Source organism: Pleurodeles waltl, chromosome 6 (genome assembly GCF_031143425.1).
Source record: "Pleurodeles waltl isolate 20211129_DDA chromosome 6, aPleWal1.hap1.20221129, whole genome shotgun sequence".
Taxonomy (NCBI): Eukaryota; Metazoa; Chordata; class Amphibia; order Caudata; family Salamandridae; genus Pleurodeles; species Pleurodeles waltl.
In genome coordinates this window covers 326662047-326676361 of record NC_090445.1, presented here as the reverse complement: position 1 = coordinate 326676361, position 14315 = coordinate 326662047, and the positions used below count along the sequence as shown (strand labels likewise).

At 48.6% G+C, this 14315-nt stretch overlaps 1 protein-coding gene across 1 annotated transcript in view; it reads right to left on the bottom strand.

The window, feature by feature from the left end:
- IPO4 (importin 4) overlaps positions 1-14315 on the bottom strand; it is a 1872953-nt gene that overhangs the window by 894653 nt on the left and 963985 nt on the right. Inside the window, exon 21 of the mRNA XM_069238173.1 lies at positions 6940-6997. Within this exon, the coding sequence (XP_069094274.1) occupies positions 6940-6997 (58 nt within the window). The remainder of the gene's footprint in view (positions 1-6939; positions 6998-14315) is intronic.

Sequence of the window (14315 nt, the reverse complement as noted above, 5' to 3'; positions counted from 1 at the left end):
AGGTTGGAGAGTGCCCCACCAGGGGGACACAGAAGGAATGGGTTCTTACCTGTAACTCCAGTTCTTTCGTAGGGGTATTTTCCATGATAGTCATAAGCACTGAATAATTCTGCGCACCTGCGGGGACCCTGGAGCAATGTTCTGTAGTGTATTCTTAAGTGTAGATGTTTGCCTTTCTTGAAAAAAGGCCTGTTAAGTCACTTAAGAATATCAATGTGCAGCCTAGGTGAAAGGCTACAAAGGCCAAATTGTTCATTCTTTTGGTTGGTAAGAAAGGAAGCTATAGTACAGATATACCTTTAAAAACGTATTTATTCTAGAAATATAGTAAAAAACATGTTCTCCAACTTTATTTACAACTTCAAATGAGGATGAAACAATGCAGGGCAGTGTACCCCATAGGCTGCCATTATACAGAATGTAAATAGAGCTGTGCCTTTAAGAAAAGAAAGTCTTCCTGTATCCCATCACGCACAGCAAAAGGCAGTTGCCTCAGTTCTTTTTGTAGGCTTGTAATAGGACATGAAGAAACCTGAATATCCCTTTAGTTAACAATAGCGTTATTATTATTGTGGATATCCTTATGTCAACTCCACCGGGGAGGAGGGAGGGTTGCTTATGACTATCATGGAAATACCCCTATGAGAGAACTGGAGTTACAGGTCAGAAACCATTCCTTCTCTCGTAGGGGATTTATGTATAGTCATAAGCACTGAATAGAATAGCAAGCCCATCCCCATAACCGCGGTGGAGTAGACCGAGCAATACTGAAACCATAAATTATGCAAATAAATTCTTGAGAGGCCTGTCCGACCTGCGCATCTGCCCTAGCATTTGAATCAAGGCAGTAATGCTTAGTAAAGGTATGGACACATTTCCAGGTAGCCGCTTTGCATATTTCTGTCAAAGGAATATTTCTCATCAATGCAGCAGTCGCTGCTTTCCCTCTAGTGGAATGGGCTTTTGGCCTGCCATCGAGAGATTTATTTGCTAACTGATAACAGAATACAATACATGAGACAATCCACCTGGATAAGGATTGTTTGGAAGTGGCTAAACCTGTTCTAACTGGGCCTTAGTTAATAAACAGCTGCTGTGATTTGCACAAGCATTTTGTTCTATCTAAGTAAAATTTTAAAACCCTCTTTACATCCAGAGAATGTAGGGTTCTCTCAGCATGGGTAGACGGATTTTGGAAGAAAGTCGGTAATGAGATGGTCTGGTTTACGTGAAAGTCTGAAACGACTATAGGTAGAAATTTTGGATGTGTTCTCATTACTACTTTTGAGGAATGAAAAAACGTATAAGGTTCTTGAGCGCAAAGGGCCTGGATCTCACTGACCCTGCGAGCTGAAGTGATTGCAACCAGAAAAGCAGTTTTCGATGTAAGATGCTGGAGTGATGCTTTGTGTATTGGTTCAAAAGGATGCAGCATCAGACGCGAGAGAACAATATTCAGCTCCCATGGAGGAGATGGACGTCTAATGGGAGGAAAGACCTTTTTCAAACCTTCCAGGAAGTCTTTTATGATTGGAATCCTAAAGAAAGAGGATTGGGAAGGGCTCTTTCTATATGCCGTTAGAGCCTCCAGGTGTACTTTTATTGATGACAATTGCAATCCAGACTTCGCCAAACTTAACAAGTATGGAAGAATAGCCTCCTCTCCGCATGATATTGGGTCGACGTTATTGTCCAAGCACCACATGCAGAACCTTTTCCATTTGCAGGCATAAGCTGTTCTTGTGGAGGGGCGCTTTGCCTCCCTTAGAATCTCCATGCAATCCTGAGGTAGGTTCAGGTGACCATATTGTACTAACTCAGGAGCCATGCTGCCAAATTCAACGATGAGAGGTTGGGATGAGTTATCTGGCCTCGGAACTTCTTGAGAAGGTCTGGGCGACAAGGTAGCCTGATGTGTGGTTTGAGTGACCGGTGAAGGAGGTCTGGAAACCACCACTGGCGTGGCCATTCTGGGGCAATGAGAATCATCCTGGTGTGAGCACTGGACAGCTTCAGGAGGAGTGACGGTATCAGGGGAAGCGGTGGAAAGGCGTAAAGAAATGCTCCTGACCAGTTTATCCACAGGGCATTCCCCAACGTTCCTGGATAGTAGTATCTGGAGGCGAAGTTTTGGCATTTTTTGTTTTCTGGGGTTGCTTATAGGTCTATAGAAGGGGTACCCCACATGGCAAAAATGGAACGGACGTCGGCGTGGTGCAAAACCCATTTGTGGTTTTCGTCCATTGCTCCGCTGAGGGCATCCGCTTGAACATTCCCGGAAGGTGAGTTGCTACTAGCGAGAGGTTCCTGGCTAGAAGCCAGTGCCAGATTGTTTGAGCCTCTGTCGACAGAGTCTTGGATCTGGTGCCTCCTTGTTTGTTTAAATAATACATGGCGGCCATGTTGTCTGTCTGGAGAAGCAGAGAGTTCGCCTTCAGTGAGGGGAGGAAGGCCTTGAGCGCAAGATGGACTGTGAGAAGTTCTAAAAGGTTGATGTGATACAGTCGCTCTCTCTGTGTATTCGAAGGTGATCCATATGCGCTCCCCATCCGAGCAGAGATGCGTCCGTGACAATGGTTTGGGTTGGCGGCTGTTGTTGGAATGGAATCCCCTCCAGAAGATTGTTTGGCGAACACCACCACTTGAGGGATTGCATGGCGTGGGGAGAAAGAAGGACGCTGTTCTCCCAATCGTCCACTAGTTGACACCATTGATCCTCCAGACATTCCTGTAAGGGTCTCATATGGAGGTGAGCATTGGGAATGAGGTAGATGCAAGACGCCATCAAGCCCAGGAGAGAGGATATCGCTCTTGCAGTGGTCTGAGGCATTTTTTCGAGCTGCTGGCACTTTTGGAGGATTGATAATCGTCGTTCCTCTGAAGGAAACACCTTTCCTTGCGTGGTATCTATGATGGCACCTAAGTAATGCAGCCTCTGAACAGGTGTTGTTGTGGATTTGGAGAGGTTGACCTGAAGGTCCAGACTCTGGAGAAGCTGGTGAGTCCAGTTGAAATGCTGTTGAGCCTCTAGATACGTGGAAGCTTTTATGAGCCAATCATCTAGATAGGGGTGGACGAATATCCAATGTTTTCTTAAATGGGCTGCCACCACGCCATGCATTTGGAAAACGTTCTCGGTGCTGATTTGAGGCCGAAAGGTAGTACCGTAAATTGGTAATGACTTTTTCCGACGACTAATCTTAGAAACTTTCGATGCTTCTCGATCACCGGAATGTGAAAGTAGGCGTCGCGGAGATCTATTGCGCAGAGCCAGTCGCCCTGACGAAGTTGGGGGTAGATTTGGTGTAAGGATAGCATCCTGAATTTCTCTCTGCGAATCCATTTGTTTGCTACCCTTAGATCTAGAATGGGACGAAACTCGTGTTTGTCTTTCTTTGGTACCAAAAAATACCTCGAGTAGATTCCCTTTCCGTGCTGGTTGATTGGGACAGGTTCTATCGCTCTCTTTTGTAATAGGGTTGTTACTTCTAATTGGAGAGCGTCAAGGTGGTGACTCACTTGTTTGGGTGGAATAGACGGCGGAGGGCTGATGACCCTGAGAGAGTAGCCATTCCGCACAATATTCAACACCCAGGCGTCTGATGTGATGCATTGCCACTCGTCCAGATGATTTGAGATCCTTCCCCCTACCGGAGTGGGTAACAGAGGAGGGGGAAGCGAGGATTCAGGGCTTAGACGCTGGTGCCTGACGAGCTGTCTGGGTTTGCGGCGTAGAGCGACCCCTTGTTGACTTTCGTTGGGTCGAGAAGGTTCTCTAATGCTGTTGCTGTGATCTTGACGCCATCCACTGTGGAGTTTGATATCTCTGAGTAAAGAGTCTACGGTGGTAGGGACGGAATGTTTTCCGTTGCTCTCTTGGTCTCTCGATGCCCACCGCTTTCAGAGTGTCTAGTTCCCTTTTCATTCTCGACATCGCGTCGTCAGCATGAGAACCACACAAAGTGGAACCTGAAATGGGCAAATTTTGAATTCTCTGTTGCGCCTCTGGTTTAAGTGACGTTAGGCGTATCCAGGCGTGTCTTCTTAAGGACACTCCATGAGCATAATTATGGGCGGATAATACCGAGGAGTCGGCAGCAGCGCTGATCACTTGATTGGAGACCATGGCACCTTCACTAACGATCCCCAAAAAAATCCTCTTTTTTCTCATTAGGGAGATGTTCTGCAAATTGCAGCACAGAGTCCCAAAGGGCACGATCATACCTGCCTAACAGTGCAGTAGCACTAGCTGCTTTTATCGTGATGGCTGAGGTAGAGCATATTTTGCGGCCTGCGGCATTAATCTTTCTACTCTCCTTGTCCGGTGGTGAAGAGGAAGACGGAGATGTAGAATGCAACTTTTTAGCAGCCACTATAACTACTGAGTCAGGCAACGGATCCGACCTCAGAAAAAAAGGGTCCTGCTCCGGAGGACGATATTTCTTTATAAGCCTGGAAGGAGCAGTTTTAGCTGTGGACGGTGTTAAAAATATGTCCATTGCCGGTTCAAGTAGCCCTGGAACCAGCGGTAGTAATGGTCTTGAAGATGAACGCTGGTGTAATGTCTTGAAAATAACAGAGGTTGTTGGAGCGGGTACTGCCAGTGGGATGTTTAATTTGGTAGCACCGCGAACTAGGACCTCTTGGAAGGTGTTCACGTCGTCTATGGGAGAAACTCTCGGAGACGGGGAGTCAGATAAAGTCGGAGAGTAATCCCTTGTGGATGAGTAGGAATGTCTACGGTGGGAACAAGATCTTTGAACAGATTCACGTCGACGATTATTTTGAGAGGAAGAAGATCGTCTCGAAGAGTGTCGGGAATATCTTGTGGGTTCTGCTGGAGTCACTGGAGCTGTCTCTGAAGGAGGAGCCGGCGGAGGAGCTGTAGGTGGCAGAGGTGTCTGTGGTAGAGGTGACGGCTGTGGTGAAGGTGGTAAAAGAATGAGAGAAGCCGAGGATTCTGAGGTGGTATAAACCCTCCTTGGCATCTTTGAGTGCCTCCTCGACATCAACACACTTCTCGACGTCGAAGTACCATGACGACGAGTACCTCTCGGCGTTGACTCCTCTCGTCGTTGATCTCCCTCGACGTCGATGGGATGACGGCGATAGTCTCCGACGACGAGTACTGTCCACTGATGTCGATCGTCCCCGTCGCGGTGACCTGGACCAAGATTTTCTTGACGGCGAGTGTCTACGCCGTCTTGACGGCGATACAGCTGTCGACGTCGAGCGATGTCTTCCTCGACGGCGAGCATGTTTGCGCCGCTCCTGGTCTCGACGTCGATGCTCTCGACGTCGTCGGAGACCTATGACGTTTGTGAGCAGGTCTGGCAGCTGCTCCAGAGGACACAGTGAGAGCCCTGGTAGAAGACTGACCTTCTCCTCGCTCTGTGGCAGATTGCCCTCTTCTTCTCCTGTTCTCTCTTGCCTGAAGCCTAATTTTCTCCCTGTCGCGAAGAGTTCTTCTGGAGAAAGTTTTAGAAATGTCACCGGCATCAGGTTTGTGACTAGATGGTAGGCAAATAATACAGACTTGGTGTGGGTCTGTTTTGGCCTTTTTCCTGCCACTGCTAGGGCACTTGTCAAAAAGAGAAGGCATTCTGAAGACAGAAAAACTTTAAATTTCTGTCAGAATTTGACAGGAAAGGCTAGAAAATGTTCACTCTAGATGAAAAAACGTAGAGTGAAATTGAAATCCAAAGGATTTTAATTGAATTTTTGTCAAAAAAAAAGCTTTGTAAGGTAGAGCTCAATGCTTCAGGGTCCTGTCAGAAGGAGCCGGAAAAAAGAACTGAGGCAACTGCCTTTTGCTGTGCATGATGGGATATAGTAAGACTTTCCTTTCTTAAAGGCACAGCTCTATTTACATCCTGTATAATGGCAGCCTATGGGCTACACTGCCCTGCAATGTTTTCATTCTCATTTGGAGGTGTAAATAAAGTTTGAGAATATGTTTTTTACTACATTTCTAGAATAAATATGTGTTTGAAGGTGTATCTGTACTACAGCTTTCTTTCTTTCCAACCTCAAGAATAAACAATTTGGCCTGTGTAGCTTTTCACCTAGGCTGCACATTGATATTCTTAAGTGGCTTAACAGGCCTTTTTTCAAGAAAGGCTAACATCTACACTTAAGAATACACTACAGAACAGTGCTCAGGGATCCACGCAGGCGCGCAGAACTATTCAGTGCTTATGACTATACATGGAAATCGCCTACGAGAGAATGTGGGCTCCACAACCTAGGTTGAGACCTTCATCTCGACCAACATCGGGAGTGACGTGGAGCCAAGTGCCAGGCCGCAATGAGCTAGGAGACACTCCATCAAAGCTTTCGGATTCATGGCCCCCCACTCTGAGTACAATTTTGGGTCCTGGTCACGCTCCAGACACCACAAAGGGATGAGGTGCGGATCAGTCATGGACATCACCCGATGATAGGATCCGCAGGGTTCGAACAAGGCCTTACATGACAACATCCACCAGGAACGTCAACACTCAAAAAATCCTCAACAAAATGTAAAAAAAGAAGAGTCAACAAGTGATTGAGAGGAAGCTCTTGTTCGGAACTCACCTGCTGGTGCGGAAAGAAAGGAACTGACGTCAGCACGCTGGGGGGGGGGCGCGGATCCGACTGATGTCAAGTGATGGCACACAGGGATACTGTTTGAGAAAAATCTACAGATGCAGATTGATGCCTGGTGGAAATTCTAAGGTAAGGAATCTGAAACTAGAAGGCTATCAGATAAAGAGGAGAACTAACTTCAGTGTGTAGAGGTGGCACCCATAAGCTAGATGGTGAATATGCAGTTAGAAGTACACATCAAAAATGCACAAACACCCAGAATCACAGGCCAGATGCATTAACTGAGAACCATCAAATGCAAGAAGTTGCATTCACTGAAAGGGTTTGTAAAAGATGAATATTTGCACTCACTTGCATGTGTTTAAAAACTTCCACGAAACACTGGTCCACATACGGCATGAAAGCAGAACTAGAAATCAACAAAAGACAGCAAAAAAAAAAGACAAAGGTTAACCATAAAGAAAGTGTCCAGGAAGGTTACTTTGTTGGATTTGTATATCTACAGCATAGGATTCATCCTTAAGGTAAAAAAATGAAAATCCACTTACATTCACAGTTCTTGCTAATAGATGAACAAGTTACTTACCTTTGGTAATGCATTATCTGGTAGAAACACTATCTAGCTGCAGATTTCTTACCTTCGGATTTCCCAGAAGTAAGGCTGGATCCAGAATACTTTTACTAAGCAATAACCCTTGTGCACACAGTGGGGTGGTTTCATTCGGCTCCGGGAGGCGTCGTTGGCACCGGCAGCGATGTCGCAGCCACCTATATAGACACTGTATGAAAGTACCCTCTTTTTGCCATGGTTACCCCTGCTAACCAGGACCCCAGTGACTGTGCTCTCTCTCCAAATTTGGTTGCTCCTGACTTTGTACACCCCACAATTGGCAGACTGGTGCCCCCATATAAGTCCCTAGTATTTGGTACCTAGGTACCCAGGACATTGGGGCAGCAGGGGTGCCCGTAGGTTTCAGTATGCATTATGCCACCCATGGGAGCTCATGCAAAATGTGTCTGCTGCCCTGCAATTGCAGCCTGGTGAAAAGATGCATGCACCCTTTCACTACAGGTCACTGCACTAGGTCACTGTAAGTCACCCCTATGGCAGGCCCTCCTAGCCCAGAGTGCAGGGTGCAAGTACCTGTGTTGTGAGGGCACCCCTGCATAAGCAAAGGTGCCCCTATGAACTCCAGCTCCATTTTCTTGGATTTCATAAGGCAGGAAGCCATTTTACCTGTGTACTGGATACCGGTCACCACCTGTGTCCAGCTACATAATGGTAACTCCGAACCTGGGCTTGTTTGGTATCAAACATGTCGGAATCATACCCCAATACTTTTGTCACTATTGGCTGTATGATTCAATGCACTCTGGGGGCTCTTTAGAGGACACCCAGCTTTGCTCCTACCAGTTGGCAGGGTTTTCCCAGGCAGTCCACGCTGCTGCCATCCTACAGACAGGTTTCTGCCCTCCTACTGCTTGACCAGCTCAAGCCCAGGAAAGAAGAACAAAGGATTTCCTTTGGGAGTGGGAGGCAACACACTCTCCTTTTGGAAATAGGTGTTACATGGCTTGGGAGGGATAGCCTCCCCAAGCCACCGGTATGCTTTGAAGGGCACATTTGGTACCCACCTTGCATAATCCGGTTTGCATCAAGTCCCGGGACCCCCGGTACCTGCTCTGGCGTGAAACTGGACATTGGAAAGGGGAGTAACCACTCCCCTGTCCTTCACCACCCCAGGGGTGGTCCCAGAGCTCCTCCAGGTGGCTACTTGATTCTGCCATCTTGAATCCAAGGTGGGCACAGGCCCCTGGGAGCATCTGAGTGGCCAGGTCAGGCAGGTGACGTCACAGCCCCCTCCCAATAGGTGGTCACCATGTTAGGTGAAGAAATCCCCCTTCCTGGGTATTGTAGGGTCTCCCTCTTGAGTGGGTCCTCAGATTCAACGTACAAGATTCCTGAAGGAGTCCTCTGCATTGTTTACTTCATCTTCTGTCCACCGGGACTGCATCTGGACCCTCCAGGAACCGACAATCTGCAACTCCAGGGACAACTCTGCTTTGCAACATTGTTTCTCTGGCTCCTTCCAGCAACTGCAACATTTCCATGGCTCTGCATCCTCTGAGGGCGAAGAGTCTGCATCCTGCACAAGAAGCAAGAAGGGATATCCCTTTGAGTGAAGGAGTCACTCCTCTGCATCCACAGGCACCAACTGCAACGACGACTGGCTGTGTCGATCTTCTCTCCTGCAAAACTGCGTGGATTCTGCATCACAGGTGGTGGTCTGGAGTGGTCCCCTTGGTCCTCTCTACCAGCTGTCCAACTTGGGAGACGGTAAGCGCTTGCCTCTCCTTGCAGGACATTACCCCTGTGCACCGCGACTCTTATAGCTACCAAGGCATGTTGGCTCTTTTTCCAAGAGATCTTCAGGCTCTGTGTAGCCGCGGCCTCCAGCACTCTTCCTTGCAAAGCACAGACTCCTGTCTGCTGCTCCAATGGCATGGGACTCCTCTCCAGGTGTGATGAGTGGGCCTCACTGCGACGCCTGTTGCCTGTGGGGGCTGCAGTCTCGAATTCGGATTCTCCTCACTGCTGAGGGTTGCCTGGGACTCCCCTCCTTCGGATGAGAACCCCGGACCTTCCTGGTCCCCAGCAGCTCTGCAACTCTTCGTTTGCAACTCTTGCCTTTGCGAAGGCTTGTCAGTGGTGTTTCGACACCACTGACGGACTGCAACTCTTCTTCCGACGTGGGACATCGACTCCATCACTTCTGGAACTCCCTCCTACTCTTGTGCTGCATAGCCGACTCATGGTCTTCTCCGTCGACCTGGTCCTGCATCTCCAGAAGGGTGAGTTGTGGCTCCTGCACCAACCGGACACACCAACTGGAACTGGACTCGGTCCCCTTCATTTGTAGGTCCTTTTCCGTCAGGATACATCTTCTGTTTCTTCCAGTCTTGCTTAGGTGTTGCACAGTCCCTGGTAGGAGGCACTACCCAACCTTCCTCTTCTCTGCTGGTTTCCTCAGGGATCACTGGGTGGGGTCCTGAACAACACAAACTCCAACCACTAGTCCCTACGTTACCCTATGGGACGACTGGGTGGTTAACTACCTTGCACCTGGTCACTGAGGACACTTACCATACTTACCTCTGGTGTTTCTATCTCCCTCCAACCCCTAGCTAACTACCACACTTACCTTGGTTGGGTTTGCTATTTCACATTCCACTTTCTCAGTATATGGTTTGGCCATCCCATATGGCCCTGTATATTTTATGCTATTATCCTAGATAAGTCTTGGTTGCTCATCCAGAGCTACCTCTAGAGAGCCCTGGCTTCCTGCACACTACCTACAACTCAAAATAGGGGATAGGATAGCTGGAATAAAGTGATAACACCATAGGTGCTCACCACACACAAGACCAGCTTTCTATAGGCACTACCCAGTCTCCCGGGCGTCAGCTACTTTTATCGTAACTTTCCACTCCAGAAGCGCAAAGTTATGATTAGAACTGGCACAATGAAGGTTAAAACGAGGGCGTAAAAAAAGTGATCACCCTAATTCTAGTAACAAGTCCGCAGAGCGGGGAGGGATGGGTGGGTGTAAGGAAGCTGCAGCTAGATAAAGAGTCTTTACCAGATGATGTGTTACCGAATGTAAGTAATTTGTTCATTTGACAGAGACTAGTTGCAGACTCCTTAGCTTTGATTAGATTCCCCCAAGCCATATCCTCCTGGCAGTGGGCTGCGGACATTTCAGACTAAAATGTCCTGTAGGACCGAACGGGCAAAATGCCTGCCCTCTCGGACCTGACAGTCCAGACAGTAGTGTTTGGCAAACCTGTGCAGGGATGCCCACATTGCTCCCTGGCATATGTCCAGGAATGGGACACTGCCTGTTAGCGCTGTGGTCACAGCTTTTCCCCTGGTGGAATGGGCCCTTAAGCCCTCCGGTGGCTCCTTCTTAGCCAGGGCGTAGCAGATCTTAATTTGACCCAGCGCAAAAAGTTCAATTTCTATACTGCTCCTCCCTTCTTTGCTCCCACATACCCCCAAAAAATGAGTTGATCGTCCACCCGGAACTCTTTTGTGCGGTCAAGGTACAACGACAATCCTCTTTTTGGATCTAGCCAATGGAGTTGTTCCTCTTCCTAGAGGGATATGGGGGCAAAGGGGGTGTGCATGTTGAAAGGTTTACCCAGATGGAATGGGTGTAGGAGGCTGGCCAAGTATATGGTGTACACCTGTAGGTGAGGCACCCTGTACTGAGTCCAGGCAACCCTTAGTGACATTATGGTTCTAGATAACCAGAGCTCTCAAAAGAGCAGCTGTGGAGAGCAGATAAGGCTTATCTAGGAGGGAATAAAGTGGTTGCAAATACCACACAGGCCAGTCAGTAATGTACACACAGGAGACAACCATACCAGTGTTAGAAACAATATGTTATATTTATTTTAACACACTCTCTAGAACTAACTTTGGTATATCACCTAAACGGAGATATGAACATACAAAAATATACTTAGCAACAGTTAAGTAAAGGCATAAAATAACATATGCCCCTATAGGGTGTTGGGAGAGCAAACCATTTACTAAAAAAAGGGGATGTGAAAATCACTCCGAAACAACACTACCACGCAAGGACCCTTAGGACTGGGGAAGCACTAAAATCCCCAAAGGTAAGTAGGTAGGTGTAAAGAAATGCCTCCTTGCCTTGGCATGGTTGCCCCCTGACTTTTTGCCTTTGCTGATGCCAAGTTATGGTTTGAAAGTGTGCTGAGGCCTGCTAATCAGGCCCCAGCACCAGTGTTCTTTCCCTAACCTGTACCTTTGTTTCCACAATTGGCACAGCCTGGCATCCAAGTAAGTCCCTTGTAACTGGTACCCCTGGTATCAAGGGCCCTGATGCCAGGGAAGGTCTCTAAGGGCTGCAGCATGTCTTATGCCACCCTGGTGACCCCTCACTCAGCACAGACACACTGCTTGCCAGCTTGTGTGTGCTGGTGGGGAGAAAATGACTAAGTCGATATGGCACTCCCCTCAGGGTGCCATACCAACCTCACACTGCCTATGGCATAGATAAGTCACCCCTCTAGCAGGCCTTACAGCCCTAAGGCAGGGTGCCCTATACCATAGGTGAGGGCATAGGTGCATGAGCACTATGCCCCTAGAGTGTTTAAGCAAAACCTTAGACATTGTAAGTGCAGAGTAGCCATAAGAGTATATGTTCTGGGAGTATGTCATACACGAACTCCACAGCACCATAATGGTTACACTGAAAACTGGGAAGTTTGGTATCAAACTTTTCAGCACAATAAATGCACACTGATGCCAGTGTACATTTTATTGTGAAATACACCCCAAAGGGCATCTTAGAGATGCCCCCTGAAAACATACCCGACTTTCAGTGTGGGCTGACTAGTTTTACCATCCTGCCACACACCAGACATGTTGCTGGCCACATGGGGAGAGTGCCTTTGTCACTCTGTGGCTAGTAACAAAGCCTGTACTGGGTGGAGGTGCTTCTCACCTCCCCCTGCATGAACTGTAACACCTGGCGGTAAGCCTCAAAGGCTCACCCCTTTTGTTACAGCACCCCAGGGCACTCCAGCTAGTGGAGATGCCCGCCCCCTTGGCCACGGCCCCACTTTTGGCGGCAAGGCCGGAGGAGATAATGAGAGCCGGAGGAGATAATGAGATAAACAAGGAGGAGTCACTGGCCAGTCAGGACAGCCCCTAAGGTGTCCTGAGCTGAGGTGACTCTGACTTTTAGAAATCCTCCATCTTGCAGATGGAGGATTCCCCCAATAGGATTAGGGATGTGCCCCCCTCACCTCAGGGAGGAGGCACAAAGAGGGTGTAGCCACCCTCAGGGCTAGTAGCCATTGGCTACTAACCCCCCAGACCTAAACGCACCCCTAAATTGAGTATTTAGGGGCTCCCAGAACCTAGCAAGAGAGATTCCTGCAACCTGAAGAGAAAGAAGGACTGCTGACCTGAAAGCCCTGCAGAGAAGACGGAGACACCAACTGCTTTGGCCCCAGCCCTACCGGCCTGTCTCCCCACTTCAAGAAAAACTGCAACAGTGACGCGTTCCCCAGGGTCCAGCGACCTTTGAAGGACAGCAGCTCTGCTCCAAAGAAGAAACAACTTTGCAACAAAGAAACAACTTTTAAAGGCCTGCATGATTCCCGCCGGAAGCGTGAGACTTTCCACTCTGCACCCGACGCCCCTGGCTCGCTCTGCGGAGAAACAACACTAAAGGGAGGACTCCCCGGCGACTGCGACCCTGTGAGTAGACCGAGTTGACCCCCCTTAGCCCCTGCAGCGACGCCTGCAGAGGGAATCCAGAGGCTCCCTCTGACCGCGACTGCCTGCTTCTAAGAACCTGACACCTGGTAAAGACACTGCACCCGCAGCCCCAGGGACCTGAAGTATCCGACCTCCAGTGCAGAAGTGATCCCCAGGTGGCCCTCTCCCTTGCCCAGGTGGTGGCTACCCAGAGGAGCCCCCCCCACCCCCCTTGCCTGCCTGCTTCACTGAAGAGACCCCTGGGTCTCCCATTGAACTCCATTGAAAACCCGAAGCCTGTTTGCACACTGCACCCGGCCGACCCCGTGCCGCTGAGGGTGTACTTTTTGTGCCGACTTGTGTCCCCCCTGGTCTGCCCTCCGAAGACGTGGGTACTTACCTGCTGGCAGACTGGAACCGGGGCACCCCCTTCTCCATTGAAGCCTATGGGTTTTGGGCACCACTTTGACCTCTGCACCTGACCGGCCCTGAGCTGCTGGTGTGCTAACTTTGGGGTTGCCCTGAACCCCCAACGGTGGGCTACCTTGGACCCAACTTTCAACCCTGTAGGTGTTTTACTTACCTGCAAAACTAACAAACACTTACCTCCCCCCAGGAACTGTTGAAATTTGCGCTGTCTAGTTTTAAAATAGCTTATTGCCATTTTTGTGAAAACAGTACACGCTATTTTGCGGATTCAAAGTTCCTAAGTTACCTAAGTGAAATAACTTTCATTTGAAGTATTACTTGTAAATCTTGAACCTATGGTTCTTAAAATAAACTAAGAAAATATATTTTTCTATACAAAAACCTATTGGCCTGGAATTGTCTTTGAGTGTGTGTTCCTCATTTATTGCATGTGTGTGTACAACAAATGCTTAACACTACCCTCTGATAAGCCTACTGCTCGACCACACTACCACAAAAGAGCATTAGAATTAAATCTTTTTGCTACTATATTACCTCTAAGGGGAACCCTTGGACTCTGTGCATGCTATTTCTTACTTTGAAATATTACATACATAGCCAACTTCCTACAGTAGGATTCCCAAGTCAGCTTGTGCAGAGTTGTAATCCCCGGTCAGTGTCCATAGGAAAACATGAGGAAGTTGCAGTTAGATTTTTTGCATTTTAGGACCTTTCCAAAGGGACCCAGAGGAAACCTGTAGGGACATGGGAGGTTGGATAGTGCCCCAACCCATGGATACCTACAACAGTGGAGTACCTACACCAGGGAACCCAGGTGCCTAGGGGTTTAGTTGTGTAAGAACCTCCCATTGAAGTCAATGGGGGACCTCGGTTGTCCAACTGCTATCATGACCCGTGGACCAGGTCAGTGGAACCCAGGCAGGGATTCCTGAAGAAGTTGATCTACGGAAAGAGGGGACAGAGTCCAGACCACTCGGAGGTGCCCAGGCGGTGCAGGATGGCA